Source organism: Notamacropus eugenii, chromosome 3 (assembly GCF_028372415.1).
Source record: "Notamacropus eugenii isolate mMacEug1 chromosome 3, mMacEug1.pri_v2, whole genome shotgun sequence".
Lineage (NCBI taxonomy): Eukaryota > Metazoa > Chordata > Mammalia > Diprotodontia > Macropodidae > Notamacropus > Notamacropus eugenii.
Window position 1 is genome coordinate 168,845,978 of NC_092874.1, and position 22,430 is coordinate 168,868,407.

Consider the following 22,430-nt stretch of genomic DNA (forward strand, 5'->3'; position numbering starts at 1 on the left):
TTTTTTAATTTGTTTTTAGATTTCAACATTCATTTCCACAAAATTTGAAGTTCCAATTTTTCTTCCCATCTCTCCCCTCCCCCCACCCCATAATACCTTACATTTTGATTACCCCTTCCCTCAATGTACCCTCCCTTCTATCATACCCCACCCTTCCCTTATCCCCATCTTCTCTCTTTTCTTATAGGGCAAGATAAATTTCTATACCCCATTACCTGTATTTCTTATTTTCCAGTTATATACAATAATAATTCTCAACATTCGTTTCTTAAAAGCATTTTCAAATACATTAGCTCAATGAAATCTCACAGTGAGGCTATCAGATAAGGAAAACAATTCTTACTCCAGGAAAATAGACTTTTGTACTTCTTGTTTTTAAAAAATTCTTTTGTAAAAATTAAGAGGTCCTGAAAGTGTTCTAAACATAATATATATATGTTTTATACCTGTCTTTAGCTGCCTGGAGTGCAGTTTCAAGTCTTTCCACCTTCTGATTTCCTTCCCTGAGGCACAGTAGAAGTTGACTAACAGTTAATTCCTCAGATTCTAAATAATTCTTTGCCCCATCCACAGATTTGTTCCTATGCAGAGAAAAAGTGTTGCTTTTTAGTACAATTAAAGAACAAAAAGTTAAAATATTTGGATCAGGAAAAGTGTTACAGCTTAAAAGAGATTCCTTAAGCATGGCCTGTTTTAAAACAGGCTACCCTTCTAAGCATTCATCAGCTCTTCCTCACTGATACAGTTTTAATCCCATTTCAATCTCTCCTGCTGTTTTTAAAGGAAACAGAAAAGTGAATACAAAACAATGCTCTTGTAAAACCCAAGCTGGGCTTACTCCCCCAAGGGGGGTGTTCCCCTTTTCTCACAGCACTTCACCAGCACTTCTCTTATGCATCTAAGTTCCATTTTGTAGTCTAGATTTTGGTTACATGTCTTATCTCCTCTACTACATGAAGTTCCTTGGGGGCTAAAACTATGTCTTCACTATTTTGATTCCCCTCTCAAATTTGTTGTGCAAAGAGAAGGCTTTCTGGTTAACTAAGGGTCAGTTCTGGAAATTATATAATTGGCTAATAAACTCAAGTCAGGACCCAGAAAGGTTCCGTAGGCTTAACATCTTGGTTTAGGTTTTAAGACACAGGTGATGATTTAGGAAGCTGTAACAGCTAAATCCCTGGAAGAGGAGAGGGCATGTCAAAAGCAAAATATGTTCAGAGAAGGAACTGGAATCCTATAGTAAGCTGTCTGAGAACAGCAAGGCCCAGAGATGGATCCTTCTCAGTAGATAAAGGCAGTGAGAAGATAAATCTGGATCTTTGTTAGGCAATAGTGAATTAACAGAACAGCAAAATGGGATGTGGATAACTGCCTATCAATCAATCAGCATTTACTAAGTGCCTACGTGCCAGACACTCTAAGTACTGAGGATAAAAAAGAAGACAGTCCCTGTTCTCAAGAAGTTTACATTCTAATAGGGAGGTGATATGCAAACAAATATATAAAAAACAAGCTATATACAGGATAAACAGGAAATAATTAACAGAGAGAAAGCACTGGAAGAAGATTTTCTAATTAGTGTTTGATTTTAGTCTGAATAAAATGGTTTCTTCTTGTCAATTTTAATGATAACAATAACTTCCTAAGAAGACAATAAATAGAGCAAAGGAATTTGTAGTTATTGAAGAGTTAAATAATGCACCTTAGAAGAGATATAGCTAGGAAGGAAAATTTACCTAAAGTTTCAATCAAAAATTGCCCTCTTTTTACCTCTTTTCTGTGTTAGAAAAGTCCTCTAACAAAAACAAAGGAACAAGGAGTCATCAGAGGAAAAAGAAAAAAAGTTGAGGAAGGTACCAATAAAAATATTGTTCAGGTTATTAATTCAGATTAATTCATTTTAGACTAACTTAATTCATAAAGACTTTGAGCTTGTAAGAAAGATGAGACATAAACAGGTAATACTACACATTTAGAATACAGATCTATAAAAAAAATATAAAATGTCAGCTGACAGGATGGACAAATCACTTCCAGTTGTGAGGAGGGAGGTGGTAAAGATCAGGGAAAGTTTCATAGAGGATATAGCATCTGCACTGGGTCATTAAGGATGGATAAGATGTCAACAGGCAGAGCTTTCATAATCTCACGAAATGACATTTATTTCTAAATCATAAAAATGACAGATTAGAAACAGCATTAGAAGGGCCTTAGAGGCCATCTAGTCTTAACCCCTTTCTTAACAATTCCCTCTACAACATACTTGACAAAAAGGGGTCATCCTGCTTTTGCTTGAAAAACTGGAAACCCTCAAGGTAACTGATACCATTTTGGGATTATAATTGTTAGGCAGTTTTTACTCTTAGGAAACCTATATCTGATTCTCTAAAATGTCTACCTGCTGCTTCTAGTTTTATCCTCTGTGACTAAGCAGAATAAATCTAATCCTTTTTTCCACACTTCCCACAATCCACCCTTCAGGTATTTTAAGAAAGTCTTATCTCCTCTTTAAGTCTTCTACTCTTCAAGCTAAATATGACCAGTTTCTTCAACCCACCGACATACAACATGATTGCAAGTCACTTCACCACTCTGATTACCCTCTTAATTAAACGTGTCACTCAGAATTAAATGGACATAATACTCCAGACATGAATGATCAAGGCAGACTACAGTGGAACTATTACCTTCTTAGTCCTGGATGCTGTTCTCTTAATACAGCCTAAGATTTCCTTAACTTTTTTGGCTACCATCACTGTTGACTAACATGAAGCTTGCCATACACTCAACTCTAACCTTCTTCAGATTAAAGTACTGCCTATTCAGCATTGTTTTTCTCATTTTATATGGTGTTCAAAAAAATCAACTTCACAAATGTAACAATTTACATTTATCTCTATAGAATTTTTTTCTCCTAAAACAATGTTCTGGTTTATCAGAATCTTTTAAAAATGCTGACACCATAATCCAAAGTGTTAGCTATTCCCATGTGTTGCAGCCTTATGTCATTTGCAGATTTTTATAACACAGTTAAAAAAAAACAACAAAAAATTGTTAAGTAGTATAGAGCTAATGACAGACCCCTGTAGCACTTCAGTGGAGACTGTCTTTCGAAAAGACAAGAAAATAATGACTATTCTTTGAGTTCAGTCATTCAGCCTGAGCTAAATCCAAAAGTACTATTTCCTAGTTTGCCTTTTTTCATCAAATCCAGAAGAATACTTTGGTGAGATATAGTTATCAACAACCATTTTTTTTCAACAACAGGCTTGTTTATTTACTGTGGCCTGGATTACAAAATGATGTTACTTTTTTTTTTTAAATTTATTTATTTAACTTTTCAACATTCATTTCCACAAAATTTTGGGTTCCAAATTTTCTCCCCATTTCTCCCCTCCCCCAACAAGCATTTATTAAGTGCACTATAACTCTATTGCCTCTAGAATATAATACAAACTATTTCTGCATTCCTACCAAATGGATCAACTTGTTGTTTTTAGTACACAAAAGAACTATCTTTTGCCTTCCTTGCTTGTGCCCAGTCTGGCCTCCATGCCTTGAATGGTCTTCCTTGTCAATTCTATGTCTTGGAACTTCTAGCTCTATGGAACATAGCTCCTTTCAAGGTTCAGCTTGAGTACTACTTTCAAGAGGACTCTCCCCTGACATTAATAGACCCTGCACCAAAATTATTTTGTATTTACCTTATATTAATCTTGTATTTACTTATCTGAGTGTGTACACTTTCCTCTCAGTAGAATGTAAGTTCCTAGGAAACTTCTGTTTTTGCATCACTAGCATTCAGCTTTCTGAATGGTATCTCCCCTTATAGGGGAGCATAATACAAAAAAATATTTCATAATATTAAAAAATGTAAAAATACCAGTTTTGAAGTTATGCATTTGTCAAGTTACATAAAAAATTAAGATAATTCAATGTACCCACTAAAAGAAATTACCAAACTTTTCTGACATCCTTTATTTAGTAGAAGGATGTAATACCAAGAATTATTCAGAGTAGTTTAACTTAGGGTTGACAGCAAGAGGTCTACTAATTCACTGTATCATTACTCAAACATTTTAAGGAAAATGGAGTTTCCATTCTGTATTTCCTTTTAACTAAGCCATCCCCCTCTGCCTCCTACTTCGGTTCTCTTACCTTTCTGTTTCCCTACTTCAGTCATTTTTAGTCATGTCTGACTCTTTGTGACCCCATTTGGGGTTTTCTTGGCAAGGATACTGGAGTGGTTTGCCATTTCCTTCTTCAGCTCATTTTGCAGATGAGGCAAACAGGGTTAAGTGACTTACCCAAAGTTACACAGCTAGTAAATGTCAGGCCAGATTTAAACTCAGGAAGATGAGTCTTCCTGACTCTAGGCCCAGCACTCTATCTATTGCATCATCTAGATGCCCAACATATCCCCACATCACCTGTCTAATCTTTAGTTGAGCCACATAATAAACTCATGTTTATGTGGCACTTCAACGTTTAAATAATATTTCTATCAGGACAAGTTAAATACCATTACCTACATTTTACAGACAAGGAAACTTAGGTAAAGTGACTTTGCGATGGTCATACAGCTGTTAAATGTTGTAAGCAGGATTCAAACCCAAGGTCTCCCACCTCCAGATCCATCATTCTTTCCACTAACCAAGATGCTTCTCAGGTTATATAGGTACCCTCCTCAACCAAAATACATTAAAAGTAATATAACTCATTCACATGCAAGATTAAAGTCTTCAAGTCATCCTACTGTGTAAGCAGGATAAATGAAAGATGAGAAGAGACAAATGTTATGTTATAAAGATGCAGTCTTTTCAGATATTGAAGATTTCATTGGTGTAGACATCAGGAAACATGGATTCTACTACAATTTCTACCAAAGACTTATTGCTTGAAAGTGAGTTGTTTCACCTTTTCATTCTTTCTCTTCTTGTCTGGGGAATATAAAATACCTGGTCCTCTCTTTTACATAATTAGCTGGTCTTTAAGGCAATACTAAATACTGTTATTTTTTTTAATTCATTTTTACTGTTATAGCAAATCACATTTAAACACAAAATTCTCTAAGGATTAGTAGTATAAATGCATGAAAAGTTTTATTTCTGCCCACCAAAGGATGAAGTCAAAATAATTAAAAGGTTTCTCACTATAATTATTTTATGATATATTTTAAAGTAACTAGTCTTTATTCTACCTACTTGTCAATAGGATCAGGTGTTATCAACCCAGGACCATTCTTGATTTCTTTTAGAGCTCCAGCCTCATCTCCTTCCTGTGAAATTGAAAAAAAAATAAGTAGTCTTAACAATGAACAGATATCAAAGAGAAATGCTTTACATCTTTACAATCAAATGAGGGTAACTGAGCAGATAAAGCAAGAATTTTAAAGAAACTTCAATGAACCTATGAAAAATTCTTCGTATTTAAACTGTTTAATTCATACAAAGCGAATAGAAGTTAACTTTCCCCTTTTTATCCAATATCACAATGAATTAAGGTCTTTTTTTGCAGAGTCACTCAGAAGGTAAAGGTGCTAATCTGGCCCTGTAAAAAAACTCTTGCCACCTTCTCTAGTAAGTCCCTCTTTCCCCTCAAGCAAATAAGGCACACATACTAGTTCTGTCTCCCCACAACTCCCTGTCTTTCACATTTCAGGAAAAGAGATAGATGGAAGTTACTGTAACCAAAATGGAGGAGAAAGGTTAAAAGAGTAGTAAGCCTTTTCCAAGATGGTTCTTGTTAGATACATATATAGGCTGCATGATCTTTAGGGCACAGGGAAGACTAAGACTCGACACTGACATGAAAATACATTTACATTACAATATGCACAAAGGAAAAAAATCTTCAAAAAAAGACTAAAATGGCTATAAATTATTTTTATTGCATGGCATCTTTAATATTATTAAGCAATACTTTCAATTCACTGAAACGAGAAAAATGTTTTTATCCTAGTTTTGAGTGACAATATGATTATTATTCACCTGTGAAGAAGACAGTCTTACTAATCAAGAGCTTCAAAAGAAGCAATCTCATTTGGGAACTTCTAATATAGAGTGGGGTTTTTCTGAATTTATCAACTTATTTGCAGCAAACAAGGCTCTTTAGAAAAACCCATTAGCTTTTAGTAATCATTAGTAACTTGCAGAAAGGAAATAGGTACAAAGTTTAACTTGGTTAATTTTCAAGTGGAGAGTTATAAAAGCTCTTTAATTTTATGGCTATAAATCATCTGAATTAGGGTAGTTTAGATGTATTGATTATTGAAAGTCATTTTCAGATAGAACTTACTGTACTTTATTTGCTGCCTGCTTAATTTACTAAAATCATACCTCAGAGACTCTTAATCTGATCATAAAAACAAATCAACAAGTATTATTAAGCACCAATTTGCCAGGCACTATACTAGCATTTTTGGCTGTCACCAAAATTACTGATTCTTTGGAAAATAGGTTATTTTTCTTTCTTTCTTTTACACATATACCTACATACTTTAGTTCTTTTAGTGAGTCAAATATTTTATTTCTTCCTTTAAAAGATATTAGCACTGTCTTAGAAAAGACAGGAAAGATGATAACAAATCTATCCTCCTGGGGATCTTTTAGACCCACCATCCAACCTCATCTAGCATAACAGAACAGAGGCTCCCACAAAGTTTATCTTCATTTTCTGTTGCCTAATATGTTTGCTGATTATTTAGATACTATAGTGATATATGTTCTGCAAAAAAATTTCAAGGAAAAAAACATGTCAGACATGCAATATCTGTTAATATATTTAATTTTGTGATGTCATGTAAATCCTAGTTTGATAGAACTAGATAAAGTTCATCTATTAAACATCTGATGCCATTCTGCTGGCTCAGACTAATGACCAAATCAGAATAGCTCTTAATGTAATCTATTCCTTATAATTCAATTATAGAATGTTTGTCTACTCATAATTTAAAAACAAAGCAGTTCTTGTTTTGAAAAGCAAGCAATATCTTGTCCCAAGTATTTTAGAGTAGTTTTTAAAAAGGGGAATGAATTCCCCACATAGAGTAGGCTGTACTTAAATTTTTCACATCGCCAAAAAGAAGCATCATTTATTTTTCCTGCATCAGAAAGAAAAAGTGACAAAAGATAGTTTTCTTGTCTTTAACTGGCAGTATTTTATAACTTACAGCCATTCTAATTTCAACAAATGAGTCTTCAGAGGAGCCTGTGTTCAGCTTGAGCTGTAATTCTGATACAATGCCAAGTAAATCTGCCTTCTCAGCTTGAAGACGACTAACTTGTGTCTTTAGTTGCTCCATTTCTTGATCTGTCACAGTCCTGGGAATCCTGGAGTCACCAGTGATGTCCTGAAAATGGCAAGTTATGCTAAACAGATTAGCCAGTAGAACAAAAAACAAGCCATCAAATGTGATGCATTCCAAGTATTAAACTCATTTCCCAGGTCATCTCTCTCCCCAAGTAGAAATCTTGACTTTCATTTGGCAGTTTTAAAAAGTACCATATGATAGTCATATAAATACTTTATTGTTTTCAAATATAGGAAGATGGAAACCATTTTATGCTCCAAAAGAAAAGGACAGTCTAGAGTGGCAGAAAAGAAAGAAGGCTGTGTCTGGAGTTAGGGGAAGGTAGGTTCAAATCCTGACTCTGCCACTTACTGCCTTTGTAACTACAGGAAATTCATTTAACTGCTCTGGGCCTCAGCTTTTTTATTTGTAAAGTGAGTATGCTGGGTTTAATGACCCTAAGGTCCCTTTGAGCTTTAAATCTAGATCCTGGAAATCAACCGGATAGAAGCTGTGCTAGAAATTGGACCTATGGAATGTTCAAACTCAAATTTTAATTCCAAACCAAATGTCTATTACGTACCTACTATGTGTAAGTCATTGTATCAATGGTGATACAAAGATGAAAATGGCATAATCTTTGCCTTCAAAAAATTTATAGTCTAATAAATCTCATACCAGAAAATAAAGGCAGAAGTTATCATCCTGCAGGCACTAAATCATCACGTTGAGACCATGCAATCAGAAAAGGCCATGGTTTACTATGTCAGTTCATTCCCCATCATCAAAATCAATTACTGATATTTCTGTTTAGGTAAAATGCAAGATTATTTGACAGTCACTAAAAAAAGATATCTAAACTTAACCAAAGTAGACCTTTGCATGCCAAGATCCTGCACTGAGGAATGCCTAAGGATATGTACATGTTGGCTGTTTCAAAACTCTGTAGTTGTCTGACCCATCACATACTGATTTAACATTTCTTTTGTATATTTATATCTCATACATGTGTTTTCATCTTGGAATTTAAGTTATTAAAGGCAAATCCTTTGTAAACCTTAAAAGGCTATGTAAGGGAGGAACAATTCTATCTAACCCCTTTTGTACACTGCCTAATCTAGGATAGGGAATATGCAATTAGGGATGTAAATGCTTTCAGACAATTTTAATGTTATTCAATGAAACTTCACAGGGCAATCAAAACCTCAAGCTACTAAGGGTTTGAAAACTTTAATTAAAGAAAAAGGTTGAAGCAAGGAACAAGCAAAGGTGGAGAGGATGGCCTATATAATCAATACTTTAAGGAAGCTTACTTTTATGAAAGGGAAATTTAGGCCAAAGCATGGAGAAAATGGAGCTGGAAAGCAAGGTTTGGAGGAAGAAAAAGATGACAAAGTAGAAACAAAGATGATATTAGCAGTTACTCTTGAGAGGAATCTACCACCTCACTACTGGGTCCTTCTTGCAGCTCATTTCAGTCGGCTTCCTGTTCTGGAAGAAGCCATACAGGCCTAGCTTCTCATCTCAATATCCCTCAATTCAGGGACTCTTGAAACTTGTGGGCAACTGCCCAAACAGACTAACTGTTTCTGGAATCTTCCCTCTCAAACTACAATGTGATTGGCTCACAGCAAGCTAAAGCCAACTGTCAGCTCTCTTAAGGCTAAAGGAGGAAAAAGATAAACTTGATTTTCTTTTTCTAAAACAATAGACTACCATATTGCTCATATTTTCCCGGTGAAATTGCCATTTCATCTTGAACTTCTACAAATTTAATTAATGACAAACTCCGAAGTAGCAAGTTAATGTCCTTTGAAACATAAGGGTTGAATTATCAGATGCAGCAAATGTGATCTCTGCTGAGTCACTGACAGGTCTGCTTCTAGAAGATACTGCACATGGACTTTTTCTTAGTCTATGGGAAGGTCATTTAACTATCAGCTTTTCAACAAAATGCCAGTTCTACCTCTTACTGCCTGTGTGATCTCTGAACATGTCAGGTAAACACTAAGAGCCTTTATACCTTCTCTATAAAGTGCAGTGTTGGCCTCAGTGACTTTTTAAAAAAAATTTATTTTAATTCATGGAATAAAACAATCACTTCCATAACACAGTATAATAAAAAAGATGATTGTACATGAAACTGCAAACCAACTAGGCACAACTTGCTATTCCTTTCAAATGCGTATCAGAATTACTATGTAAATTTATTTTTTTTCTTCCTCCCTCACACCCTCCCCAGCCCTAGAGATAGCTACCATTAGACCTCAGTGACTTCTAAGGTCCCTTCTAGCACTAAGTGTATGATCCTATGATCATTGTTATCATGTATAACACTCAAGTTTCCATCCCTTCTACTGCTCTCTTAACATTCCCTTTTCTTAATTCTCATTCATTCATTCATTTGCTGCTTCTTCTCCATCTGTCCAAAAATTAGTAGCTGATCAAATTCATGGTAAAAGCATAAATATAAGCATGAATTCACTTGACCCACTTAACTGGTGCTTTAACCCAACCTAGTACTTTAATCTTTATTGGCAGAAAAATTCTTTGTTTTGTGTCATGGACTCCTTCGGCAACATGGTGAATTCTATGGACCCCTCAGGATAATGTTTTAAAATGCATAAAATAAAATATATGATTACGAAGGAAACCAGTTATATGGAAATACAGATATTCATTTTCTTTTTAATGTTTAGAGACTGCTGATTAAGAAATTCTATATTTCGGGAAAAATCTCAGAAAGGAAAATAATCACAGAATTATACACTTAGGTCAATAAAATCCCATTCATCATTCTTTGAAATAAGGACAAGGATTTCAGGAGAGAATTCATTTTCATCTCCAACTGAACGGTATCATAGTGAAGTACTGTCATATAATCCTGAGGACATGCTGTGTCCAATACTTAATGTATACATGGCTACAAGCTTGGGTAATAAATTTTTTTCTTCAGGTTCTTTGGGCTATTTGTGCTTTAGTAAGGTTAGCTTATTAAGATTAATTAATGGATATTAAATGGCATTTCAAAAAAGCTTTTAAACCATTTTTTGAAAACTAAGAAAATAACCTTCAAGTTTTGACTTATGTAGATAGGATAATATGAATAAACAAGAAAATCTAATTTTTAAAAATACTGTCATGTGATTTCCAAAGACATGCTTCTGTTACCAAAGAGAGGGAGTCCTGAACATCCTAGATAGAATAGAAACATGTGGTTGTTTTTTGGTTTGTTCATTTTTGAGAAATTGGGTCTTCCCTAGCTCTCCCAGTCTGGATATATAATGGCCACCCACAAGCCTGACCTCAACTGTTGTTCTGACTGGCTTCATTTCTAACCTGGGCTGTTTTACCCTTCCTTGGACATGCTAAACTTGGTGAGGATGCCCTTTGTGATCCGCTTTAGCCTTACTACAGCTCAGAACTGGAGACTTCAAGCCATGGACCAGCCTCCTGGGGAGGCTACAAGGACCAGAGGCCTGGAGGCCTGTCTTGTCATTTGTAAATGGTACAAGCAACATTCCCTAAAAGAAGTTAAATATGTTCCCCATTATCTTGTTTATGACATAAATTTCCTCAGGAAAACTTTTCTGCATAAACAATACAAAAGTTAACTTCAGCACAACCAGAATGATCAAAGATTTTAGTCCATTACAGTACAGGTCAGATTGTGTTACAGTGAATTTTTTTAAAAATATGAATATATTTTGCTTACCTCAAAAGACCTTTCCTTTTTCCCTTTAAGATTTTCAATTTCTGCTCTCAGATTTTCATTTTCATTACTCAAAGATAACAAGCTCTCCTTGACTTCTTTGAACTTCAACTCAAAACACTGACGCTCCTCCTTTTGCTTTTCTGTCCAGGCTGAAAGCTCTTCAAACCGTCCCTTCATAGTTTGGTTGTTTAGCTTCATAGCCTCTGTATACAAGTGAGGGTATGAGCTGATCAGAGAAGTGGACCAATATAGGAATTTGAAGAAAAAAGTCACCCAATTAATTTTCTCCACAGATAACTCTGTTACTTGGATATAAAAGCTCAACTTAGGCTCAAGGGAAAGCAAGAAAAAGGCTTAATAACCTGGTAAAAAAGGGTGGGACAGGACTATTTCAGTGTTCAGTTTCAGGAACACTAAATGATGGAGCCCCACCATGAATATGAGATATTCTACAGTAGACTAAGAATTGGTTCAGGAGTCCTAGAATGGATCCTTAGAATAGAGATAATACAGACCCATTTTTTTTCCTTAAAAAGACAGCATTTATTTAGAATGCCTTTTGCTTTAAATTTTTTTTTCAAATGTGCTACAGATTAATACTCGATCCTAACCTATGTGCAAACGCTAAACAACACAGAGAGGCTTAGTCTTGTCAGAAGTCAAATTCTAGAGACATTTCTCCCCAGGGAAACAGAGAGAAAGTAGACTATAAGAAAATCCAATTCCTAGGCCTTTACAATGAGATTATAGTTCACAAAGATCACAGGGTAACATGAGAAATAAAGAGAGATTCAGAGGCCAATTATCTTTCACCTTTCAATTGGTGGTTCTCAATAAGGAGCTCCTTCATCTGTTTCAGCATCTCCTCTGGAGTGAATGTATCCAGGTCTGGAGGAGCCAGATTCTGAGGTCCATTTCCAGTGCTTCCCTTGGAACAATCCCCATTTTCAGCTGCGTCACTCAGTTGGCGGGACATTGTACCAGTTCCTATAAGACAATCATATTACAAAAATACAGGTTCTTCTTTCCATATTCAAGGGTTAGAGTCTAAAATTCCCCACAAATACAGAAAAATCTCAATATATATTCCCTAACATAAAATGCTTTAGAGGGTAGTTATTTTTTTTTTCAAAAACTCTCCTTTCTTCAAGACATTTTCACTTCTTCTGAGATCAGAGAGAAAGCCATATTACATGCTAATGGTCTTTAAAAGCCTGTTAATCTTCTTTTTAACAAGATAAAGGAAGTTCCATACTTTGTACACTGGGGTAAGGTGGGGCAGGAAAAGGAAATAGGAACCACCAGGGTAGACACAGCATTAGGAAGCAAATATGAGAAACCATAATTACTACATCAGTATAGCTTCCAACAGCATGTATTAAAATTTTAAATCCTCATATCTGGATGTTAGCAAACATTACCAAACCAAGTTTTACCATCCAGATCCATAATTTATGTGCCTCCAACTTATACCTTCTTGTGATAGTTTAGCTTCTTTGGTTTAAGTTCTGTCTTCCTTCTGTAAAGATACCATTGCATGCCTAAGCCTTCAACAAGCTACAGAATAGGGAGAAAAACAGATTTAAAAGATGAAACTATTTCTTAAGGACAAGGTACAGATGTCTCAATGGAATTTCACTAACTTGAAAGTTTTATACATGTATTGTTTACATATTTTGTAGATTTATCAAAGTGACTAGATGAATGTATTGGAGTTTTCCCCAGCTTTATTTACTGGCCTCTCCTATTCTCTTGGATAAAAACAAAAAACCAAAACCATAATTCTTTTCAAATTAGTCTAGATTCTCTTGTGGAATATCCACAGGTGTTAATAGCAAATTGTGGAGCAATTAATTTAAATGATCTATAACTCATTTTCTTAGACTATAAATAATAAACATCTGTTTTCATTAAAGCTTTCTTCTACTGATACCCAACTCAGATGCAACTTCCTCCAAGAAACATTCTCTGCCTTTCTATAAACCATTTGCTCAGTCTTCAGGTTTCTCTCTCTTTAAAAAAAAAAAAGATTATTTTAGTTTGTTTTGGAGACCAAGGTTGAGCAACTACTGATAAAGCAGGCAAACAGCTAAGGGGAAAATGATCAAGAAATTAACATTTGGTAATATGTAGATGTTTAAATCTCCTGGATTATTGCGGACCTTTATACTTTGGACTTAGCACTCCTGCCCCATGCCACTTATACCCTTTCTAAGATGTCACCCATCCACTTTTTCAGCTCCATCCTAACTACTTCTATGTCCTCCCCCATTCAGTGTCAAAAGACTGAATAGATTCAAGATATTCAAGACCAGTGGCTCTGGAGAGAGTTTTAATAATCATGAAAGCTGAGCAAACAACCTTGAAAGCAGAAGGGTAGGAAAGGTGCTGGGATGACAGGGTAAAAACAAATGGAAGTCTAGTTCTGAGAGTGGAAGAAGCAGTAGAGAGACAGTGTTTTCTAAGACTCTTCTTCCTTGGAGGCTGGCGTACTGACTAAAACTCTGCATGTGGAAGATCAATCCTCCCCTCCCTTCAAGTTTTCAATCCCCACCACTATCCCAGAAAAAATTTAGGAAAAAAAACCTCCTCCCCATCCTGACTTTGCTCAATCTTCCTGTTCCTTCTGGGTGCAACTAGGTTAAAGTTTAAATTCTTTTTAAAAGTCTGTGCTTTCATCTATTCCAGATTGCTCAGGTTTAGATGAGAGTTCAAAATAAGGTATAGTAGTTATATTTAGGGACACAACATGGCCTAATGAAAAGTACACTGGTTGGTGAGGTAGAAAACTGGGGAACGAATTTTGGGTCTTAGCTCTGCCACTGACTAATTTCCTATGACCATATAAAGTAATCTAGGGCCTCAGCTGCCTCACCTGTAAAATGAAGGGGTTAGATTAGACAGACGTTCATTTTAGCACAAGGTGCCCCAGTGCATCCTGGGTCATCTCTAGTCATCCTGATGAATACTGGTCATTGGATTCAGATGGCTCACAAGGAGAAAGTGAGGCTGGTGACCCTGCACAGCCCTCCCTCCCTCGAAACAAAGTCAAGTGCAAGTCATGTCATCATTTCTCTGATGGCACGGTCTTCCTCGAAAACAAAGGACAAACACAAAGTTCTATGACAGGCATCCCTAAGATAAGTAATGTTTATAAGACTTTAAATGTTTGCAAAATGTGGCACGTATATTATCTCACTAGATCCTTGGAAAAACCTTTGGAGGCAAGTACTATTATCATGTTACCAGTGAGGAAACAGCATCACAGAGGTTAAGGGACTTTCCTGGGATTACACAGCTGTCAAGGAGACAGGTGCTGAACCTGGGTGTTCCTGACTCTAAATTCAGTGTCCTGTCTACTGTGATCCACTAGAGTTGCCTTGCCCTTTGCTTTCTTTCTCTAATAGGAACACAGTAACCTTTTTAAAGAACCTCAAGGAATGGGGTTTTACATAGTTAAATATTCTGGTTAATGGAGTGTTAATTCAGTTAGTAGGATTTAAAACCAAAAAAAACCTTAAAATCACCACCTAGTTCAGCGACTCAAACTTTTTTTGGTGACCTGGGGCCTCTGGACCCCAGAGGGAGCTTATGAACCCTTCTCAGAAGAGTGTTTTTAAAATGCATAAACTAAAATAAAGAGGATTACAAAGAAAACCATTTATAAGATACAGTTATTAAAAAATTTAAACAAGTTCATGTACCCCAGGTTAAAAGCCCCAGATTTAGACCAATTCCCTCATCTTAAAGACAAGGAAGGCACGGTGATTTACAAACTAATTTTCAAAGAATTTGAACACAACATAAAACAAGGTCTTTCAGGTTTTTGCAATGTTTCAAATTCATCATAATAACAAGTACCTACTACCAATCAATACAGTAGTGTTGGTTAGTAGAATACTAGCTAAAACAGAACTTAAAATATGAATATTTGGCAAGTGTCTCAAGAACTGCTTCATTTGGGCAACTGATGATAGAGAATAAATCTTTACATTTTAAAAGTTTGCAGACACAAGAGTACCACTTCATCTATAGCTCTAATAGCAACAGTTCGTATTTATATACTGTTTCAAGGTTTATAAAGTTATTTTCTTTACAAGTCTTTGAGGTAGGTAGTGAAATATTATTATCCTCATTTTATGGATGAGGAAACTAAGGCACAGAGAGAAGTGACTTCCCAGAGGTCACAGAGGTGTCAGTGCCCATAAATGAACCCAGGTTTCTTGCCTTCAAGTTCACATAACACTTTTCCCACCACAACAGGACAATGGTCTAGTTTTGTTACTAATTCAACTTTAGCTTAACAGTCTTCAGTAAAATGACATTTAAAGGTTAATTTACTCGAGTACACAATTTTAAAAGATTTCATCAACATGAAGTCAGTGGGAATAACTCCTAGAGGTATTCAAACAAAACATTTGAAGTTTTTAAAGTTCAGAGTCCAAATTCCTACCTAAGCCCAAACCCCCTTCTATAGTATCCTCAGAAATTATCATCTAGACTACATTTAAATACCTCTGGTGATAATGAGCTCACTGCCGCACAGTTCTACCTGTCAGCAAGATCTTCATACTGAGATGAAATCTAACTTTTTGTGACTTCTACATCCTATTCCTATTTCCCTCCTCTAAAACACAAGTGTCAAACACCTGAAGCTGCATGGGGTCACAACACCCCCTAGTGCCTGTGAAACCAGATTAAAATTTAATTGGGAAATATTAACAAAATAAAAACACAATAAAACATAGATAATATAAATTATATATAATACATATATAAGTAATATAAAATTAATTATTGTATTAAGTGATTATAATAAAAAAATTTTTTAATGCTAAATCCATAATCAAAAAGCAGCTTTAAGCCCAGTCAATCTTCTTACAAATTGCAGGACCTTAGTCACAAGGGGGGACAACATGAAAGAACACAGTAGGTACTTCAATGTTTGTTCAATTTAACTGAATCCATCACCACTCTTAGAAAAACAGCTCAAGGCATGTCAGGAGGTCAAAAGCAGTCATCTTCAATTAGGAGAGAGAACATTTACTTTTTATTTAATATTATTTTGGTATATATTTGTGAATTCATCTCAGTAGAGAACTCTAATATGTAGAAACTCCTTCCACTGATGCAAATCCTTGTCTGTAACTTAACAGTTTTAGAGAGCTGCCTCAAAGTTTAAGTGATTTGCCTGTGGACATACAGCAAGCCTGTTGGAGGCAGGACTTGAATCCTGGTTTTCCTGACTCTAAGGCCAGTCCTCTAATCCATCATGATCTGGTCTCTTATTTTTCCTATGGTAGGTGCATATAATGAATGACTAAACAATGTACTGAAGCATCAGGATAGGGACAGGGTCTAGACTAGGAACCTCCTGGATGGAGGACTGGAGGATTCCTCTACCAATGCAAGTCAGCTCCCTTTCTGTCACTTAACTCTTAGAGAATTGTCTAGACCGGTGGTATTCAACTCTACTGAAATAAGCTCCCTGAGTCCACATACTGACTTAGAAAACCACAGATTATGTTCTACTATATTTTATACTATATGTTCTATATTTTAATTTTTTTAAAACATTTCCCAATTACATTTTAAGTGGGGGTTTTGTAGGCTATGAGTTTGCTCTGGTTCAGAGCACTGAAAGGTTAAGTGACTTAACAAGGACTTTAACTAACATCTTCCTGGCTCTGAGGTAAGTTTTCTAGCCACAGTGTCAGACCATCTCTTCCGTAACCCATGCAGAAGCTTAATTAGCATTTTATCAGTTACTTTGAGATTCTTAAAAGAATTTATTAAATATCTTCTACTACATGGCAGGCATTGTGCCAGACAAGAATATACAAATTCAATAATGAAGTAGTCCTGCTCAAGGGGGTCTACATCCTATTGGGGAGGAGGGAAAGATAGATAACTGAATAAAAAATATATACTCAGTAAAACCAAATTTATGGGAGGAATAGCACCTAAGGGCTAACAGGCTTGATGCAAAAGATGGCCCTGGAGCCGAAAACTGAAGGGAGTCAGAGATGCTAAGAGACTGAGGTGAGATAGGATATGCTGGGCATATAGTAACAAAGGTGTGGAGGTAGGAGATGGAATATCATGCGTAAAAGCAAGCAGTTCCATTTGACTGAGATGCAGTTCTCCCAAAGTAATATGGAACAAGTATGGAAAGGCAGGCTGGATCCTGACTGGGAAATAACAGGAGTTTGGATTTTATTCTAGAGCCAGAGGGGGACCACTGGAGATCTCTGAGCAGAGCAGCTACCCAGTCACACCTAGGTTTTAGGAATATCACTTGGGTAGAAGATGGTTTGGAATGGGGCAAGCTGGAACCAGGGACCCCAAATAAGGAGCTATTATTAAAGAGAAATCAAGATTATCATCAGTTTTTCTTCTGGCTACTATGTGGTAAACACTCCAGAATTTTTCAAAAAGTCAAATATATGTATTCTTATTTCCACTGTGATGTAAGAAGAAATTAATATTATTACTTTATTAATTTCAAAGAACCTATAGGTTGCTTAAGGCCACAAGTCAGAAGAGGTTTTTTTGGGGGAGGAGGGAAGGGGAGAGGCAACTAGCATTCCACTGGTAGAAGTATCTTCTTAATGGGGAGGGGCGATGGTTGGATAGGAGCTTGACATACAAACATCTTTCAAGGAATCAAGTTGTTATTGCTTCTCTCTCAAAAAAAGAATTACTTGGTAATAAGTTATCTTCACTGGTGCTGTTCCCCCTAAAAAGTCAGCTTATTGGGGGCAAAACCAAATGGCTTTGTTTTTCTTTTTTCCACAGCACCTAGCAGTGTCTTGAATGTATCCAATAAATCAGCTGCCAAGTCTTGTCTAGTCTACCACCACATCTCTCACATCCATCCCCTTCTCTTTATTCAGGTGGTCTATACTCTGGTTCATCCTTTATCACATCCTGGCTGGACAACCGAAACTGCCTCCTCATTTTCCTCTCTGCCTCAAGTTTCTACTTTTTCCACTCCACTTCTCAACTTTCACACTAACTCCTGCCTCTATGTAATTTCACTTTTCCTTAAAAGATGTTGAGACTACCTCACATGCCTGGTTGGGTCAAAATGACATTATGATGACAAAATGATGACTTAAGTACAAAGCAGCCAAAAAGAGCTCCAGAAGCTCTCTAATGCTTGGTTAACCACAAGAGGCAAATTAGACAAGTGAGCGGAGCAGTGCTCAGTAAATCTTGTGTTAGCTTCTGAATCACCTGCAACTGTTCATTTTGTTCCACTCTGGAACTTAAACTATCAGAGGATTGTCCTGAGGCATGTCCCTCCTCTGCTCAGAAAACTTCAGTGACTCTCTATCACCTCCAGAACCAAATATAAGTTCCTCTGGATCCAACCTACCTTCTAGGCTTATATATATTACTTTCTTTTACAAACTCTATGGTCCAATCAAACTGACTTTCTTGTTTTTCCTCAACCAGGACTTTGCATCTCTCCCTTTAAGAATTTTGTACAGTTTGACCTCCATCCCTGGAATGTACTAATTCCTCACCTTTGCCTCAGAATCTCTTTCAAATCTTAGTTTAGGTGCCATCCCCAGTGATCATAGATTCAGAGCTAGAAGGACCTTAGAGACTATTTAATCTAACCCTCTCCTTTTACAGATTTGGAAACTGAGGTCTAAAGAGTTTAAGAGACTTGTTCAAGATCACCTGGTATCAACTGTAAATAACAGCCAGGATTCCAACTAGGGTTCTCTGACTCCATGTCTTTCCATCTTACCATGTGCCGACTACTACACAAGGCCCTTTCCATAGTTTCATTGCTAATATCTTTCCTCCCTGCCCCTCCTCCCAATTAATTTATATTTAATTTGCAAATATTTATTTTGCATATATGTGCAAAATATATTGTGTATCAGGTGTTCTAAAATCTCAGTGCAGGTTCTAAGCTATTAAAATTTAATGTACTAAGACTTTTGGGATATCTTGTGTGTTTATGTGGATACACACATACATATAAGTATGTAAAATATACACTCAGAGAGATAAAATATATGGACAAATTTGTTAATAGAAAGATAGATAGTCTCTGAGTGACATGAGGTATTTCTTTATTCTCTAAGGGTTCCAGAGGAGCATCACTTTTATGTCTGGCAAAAGATTAATGCCCCCATATAAAATACAGGCATAGGCATGTTGTGGCCTGGGATCGAATATAAGCTCGTTTCAATTTTTCACCTTAGCATTCCCAGCACATAGCACAGTGCCTAGCACATTAATAAAGGCCCAAGTTGTTCATTTTTGTATTTAACTGGGTTCATTTAGTCAGTCATAAATTCTTTAAACTTAGGGCCTGAAAAGGAAATTCTTTTCTTATAATTTTACCAAAAGTGGTAGCAGAGAAACACCACAGACTCTTCACAGGAGAAATGAATACCATTATTGTTTTCTGAGCTGCACATTTTTTTAAAGTTCATTTGTTTATTCAGGCTCGTGACAGGAGCCTGATCTTGACCATCCCAGCTAGAACTTTCCAGTACCATCCAAACTGGACAGTGACTTGCAGACAGGCCCGGCTTTCAAGTTTGAGGTTCTCTCTCACTCTCCACCCCAGGGGGCCCTGGCTCTGAAAGGCGGCCTTCTAGTCACCCCAATCGGCACCACTTGACCTTTAACACTCACTACTCTGCTCCTGACGGATCTTTAGTAAGGCAGAACGCACGAACCCCCATTTACAGACAGGTGGTGGAGCACCCCCGAAGCCGGCTCTTTAAGCTTCAGGTGGGGTGAAGGCCCTTCTCCCGGCATCCCTCCCACAGCCCCTCGGGGCCAGGGGCCAGGGCTCCTCTCCTGGGGTCAGGGAGACGTCCGCAGGAGCTCCCTTTCCCGGGGCCACGTCTTTGTCCCCGGGGGCTCCCACGGGAGCATCGTTTCTCGGGGCTGGCCGAAGCGTGCCCGTGAGCGGGCACAGCCCCGCGGGGCGGCGGCCAGCACGGCCTCGGGCGGGGCCCTGGTCCCCTTCCACGGCCTGGCCCGCCGGGCTCGGTCCCGACCTCGGAGCGCGGGCGCAGGAGCACCTCACCGGCACAGTCCGGCTCCCTCCCTCGGGGAGCCGGCACCCGCCCCCGCCCCGCGGCCACCGGGGCTTTCGATTTCCTGAGCGCACCTGTCACCTAGGGTCGCCCCTCCCAGTACACGGGAAGACTCGGAGGCGCAGCAGGGGAAATGACAAAGCCAAGGTCACGCCGCAGGAAGCGGCGGACGAGATCCGCACCCTAGACCTAGGACGGCAGCCCCCCGGCTCCTCCCGCCCCTCCGAGGCCTTCGCCCCCGCGCCCCGACGGCGCCAGCGCCGGCCGGGTCCTGCTTCTGGGCAGTGGACGGGTGGCCCCGCTCCCCTCGGCTTACCGGCGTGGACTTAGCCAGTCGTGCTGCTCCGCCGGGTCACAGCTTCCGCGGCTACATCCCAGGCGGCCAGGGGGTGGGTGCCGAGCAGAAACACCGCCCACCGGGCCTGCGGGCAGGCGAGGGTGCCGGGGAAGAGCCGGCGAGCCGGCGGAGCGGCGTTTGTTGTGGAGCCCCGGGCCCCGCCCCGAGGCGCTCAGCTGACCGGCAGAGCCCGCCCCCGCCCCGCCCCGCCCCGCCCGGGGAATTTCCCCGGCTCTCCCACACTCGCGCCTCCCCTCTCTTCTTCCGAGCTCCTCCAGGGCGCTCGCCCTTTGGCTCCCATGGCCTCCCCGGCAGCCGCGCGGGGCGGAAGCGAGAGCGTGTGGTGAGGAGAGGGGGCGGAGAGCCCGGAGGCCCCGCCCTCCACGGCGCCACGCCCCCTCCCGCGCGTCATTTCCCTCCTCCTCCCCCTCCGGCCGAATCCTTCTCGCGTGTCTGATGCGGCTGCTGGGGTTCCTGGGTTCCTGGGTTCCCCCAGGCCGGGCCGGAAGAGCCGGCGGGAGTCGCTGTCTGGAGGACCCCCTGCAAAGCCGACGGTGTTCACGCAGACATGCACGCACATGCGTGCATAGGGGCCTCCTGCCCCTGGGGTCCCACTCGCGTCATTTTCTGACCTCATCCTTGATGTCTGTTGTGAGACGTCAGTCTAGAGAAGCTTAAAGCAGGCCTGTCTTCTTTCCTCCGAACTTTGCTCGCGAAAGCCCGGTATTTTTGTTTTAAACCTCTCTTTTTTTTTCCTTTAGCAGGCATTCCTTTTTTTCTCCTTCCCACTTCCGGGCCATTTCTTACCTGCCCCGCTCCCCAGCAAAGCGGGAGTCTACTCACAATTTTACAGTCAAAAATGCCCTCCTTGGCGCGTCTAAGTGTGTAAGGGGGGGGTAAGAATCCGGGATAGTGTAGCCTCCGGAGAGCCGGCCCCGGGGCCTGCCGAGCCCGGGCAGCCCTGGCCCAGGGTGGGCCTCTGATAAACCCTGCCCCCGGAGAGGCCCGGCCTTCGCTGGCAGAGGTCATTTCCTCACGTGCGGGTGCCCCGACACCGCCTCTCACTTTGTGTTAAGAGAAGCAGGTCCTGCAGAACTCCCCCTGGTGGATCTCCCGGCTAGGCTGGCAGTTGGACGGTTCGGTTACCTTACCCAGCTTGCGAGGAATTAAGTTTAATCTGGCAAACCCTAAAGCCCTGCTGGTAAGGGGGAAAGGGAAGGTTCCTGAACAATAGGACCTAGGAAAGGCAAGGCAACAAGGCAAAAATCATTTGATAAGCTCTTATGGCCAGCACCGGGCTGAGCCCAGGGGATACAAGTACATGCAAACAGGACAGTCCCTGCCCATTCTGATAAGGGAACAAAAGGGAGTTGAAAAGGGGGTGCAAGGAGGGAGAAGCCCTGGAGCCTGGACCCAGCTGGGAGAGGTTGGACCTAGTGCTAGTCCTAAGAATCAGCAGTACTGCCAGGAGGGGCATGAAGCCAGGCCAGGGGGTCTAGGGCCTTAAGCCTTTTTCCAAAATGAAGGGCTCTAGAAGTAGCTCACCAACAGCAGAAGGGGACCAGCCTAGGGAAGGATATTGCCGAGGTAGAAGGCCCGAGACACCTAGGAAAGCACCAGGGTGAGAAGACGGGACTCCTAGTGCCAAAGTCTGCCTTGTCACAGGCTCAGCTGGAAGCAGGAAACGCCACCTCTAAGTTTCATTTTTTACTGCAGTGCGGAGCTAGTGTGATTTCTGAGACTAAGAAAACAGCACTCCCATGGAAAAAGAAACCCAACAATAGTAGCAATCTCTTTGCATTTTAGCTCCAGTTATCAGGATATTTCAGGCAAAAGTGACTTCTAGCAGGGATAATCCTAGGGCTACAAGGAGCCTGATATATTACTGTACTTTAATATTTTTATTTTTATTTTTTTCTCAATCACATGTAAATGAAGTTTTTAACATTCTTTTTTAAAAAATTTGAGAAATTCGCTCTCTCTTCTCCCTTTACTCCCTCCTTGAGAAGGCAA

General features: G+C 39.3%; 1 protein-coding gene across 7 annotated transcripts in view; it reads right to left on the reverse strand.

Moving 5' to 3' along the window:
• Positions 1-22,110, reverse strand: part of OPTN (optineurin) — a 49,518-nt gene extending 27,408 nt beyond the window's left edge. For 2 of the 7 annotated variants that reach the window (XM_072653301.1, XM_072653299.1), the window contains exons 1-7: positions 21,050-21,069; positions 12,945-13,018; positions 11,820-11,993; positions 11,007-11,209; positions 7,172-7,351; positions 5,205-5,278; positions 447-581 (exon numbers count right to left, since the gene is read on the reverse strand). In XM_072653301.1, coding sequence (XP_072509402.1) covers positions 447-581; positions 5,205-5,278; positions 7,172-7,351; positions 11,007-11,209; positions 11,820-11,993; positions 12,945-13,018; positions 21,050-21,054 — 845 coding nt within the window. In that variant the 5' untranslated portion in view covers positions 21,055-21,069. Of the gene's footprint in view, positions 1-446; positions 582-5,204; positions 5,279-7,171; positions 7,352-11,006; positions 11,210-11,819; positions 11,994-12,944; positions 13,019-20,396; positions 20,751-21,049; positions 21,415-21,962 lie in introns of those variants that run through there. The other 5 variants (XM_072653306.1, XM_072653302.1, XM_072653305.1 and 2 more) reach the window with 4 other exon arrangements.
• Positions 22,111-22,430: the final 320 nt, after the last annotated feature.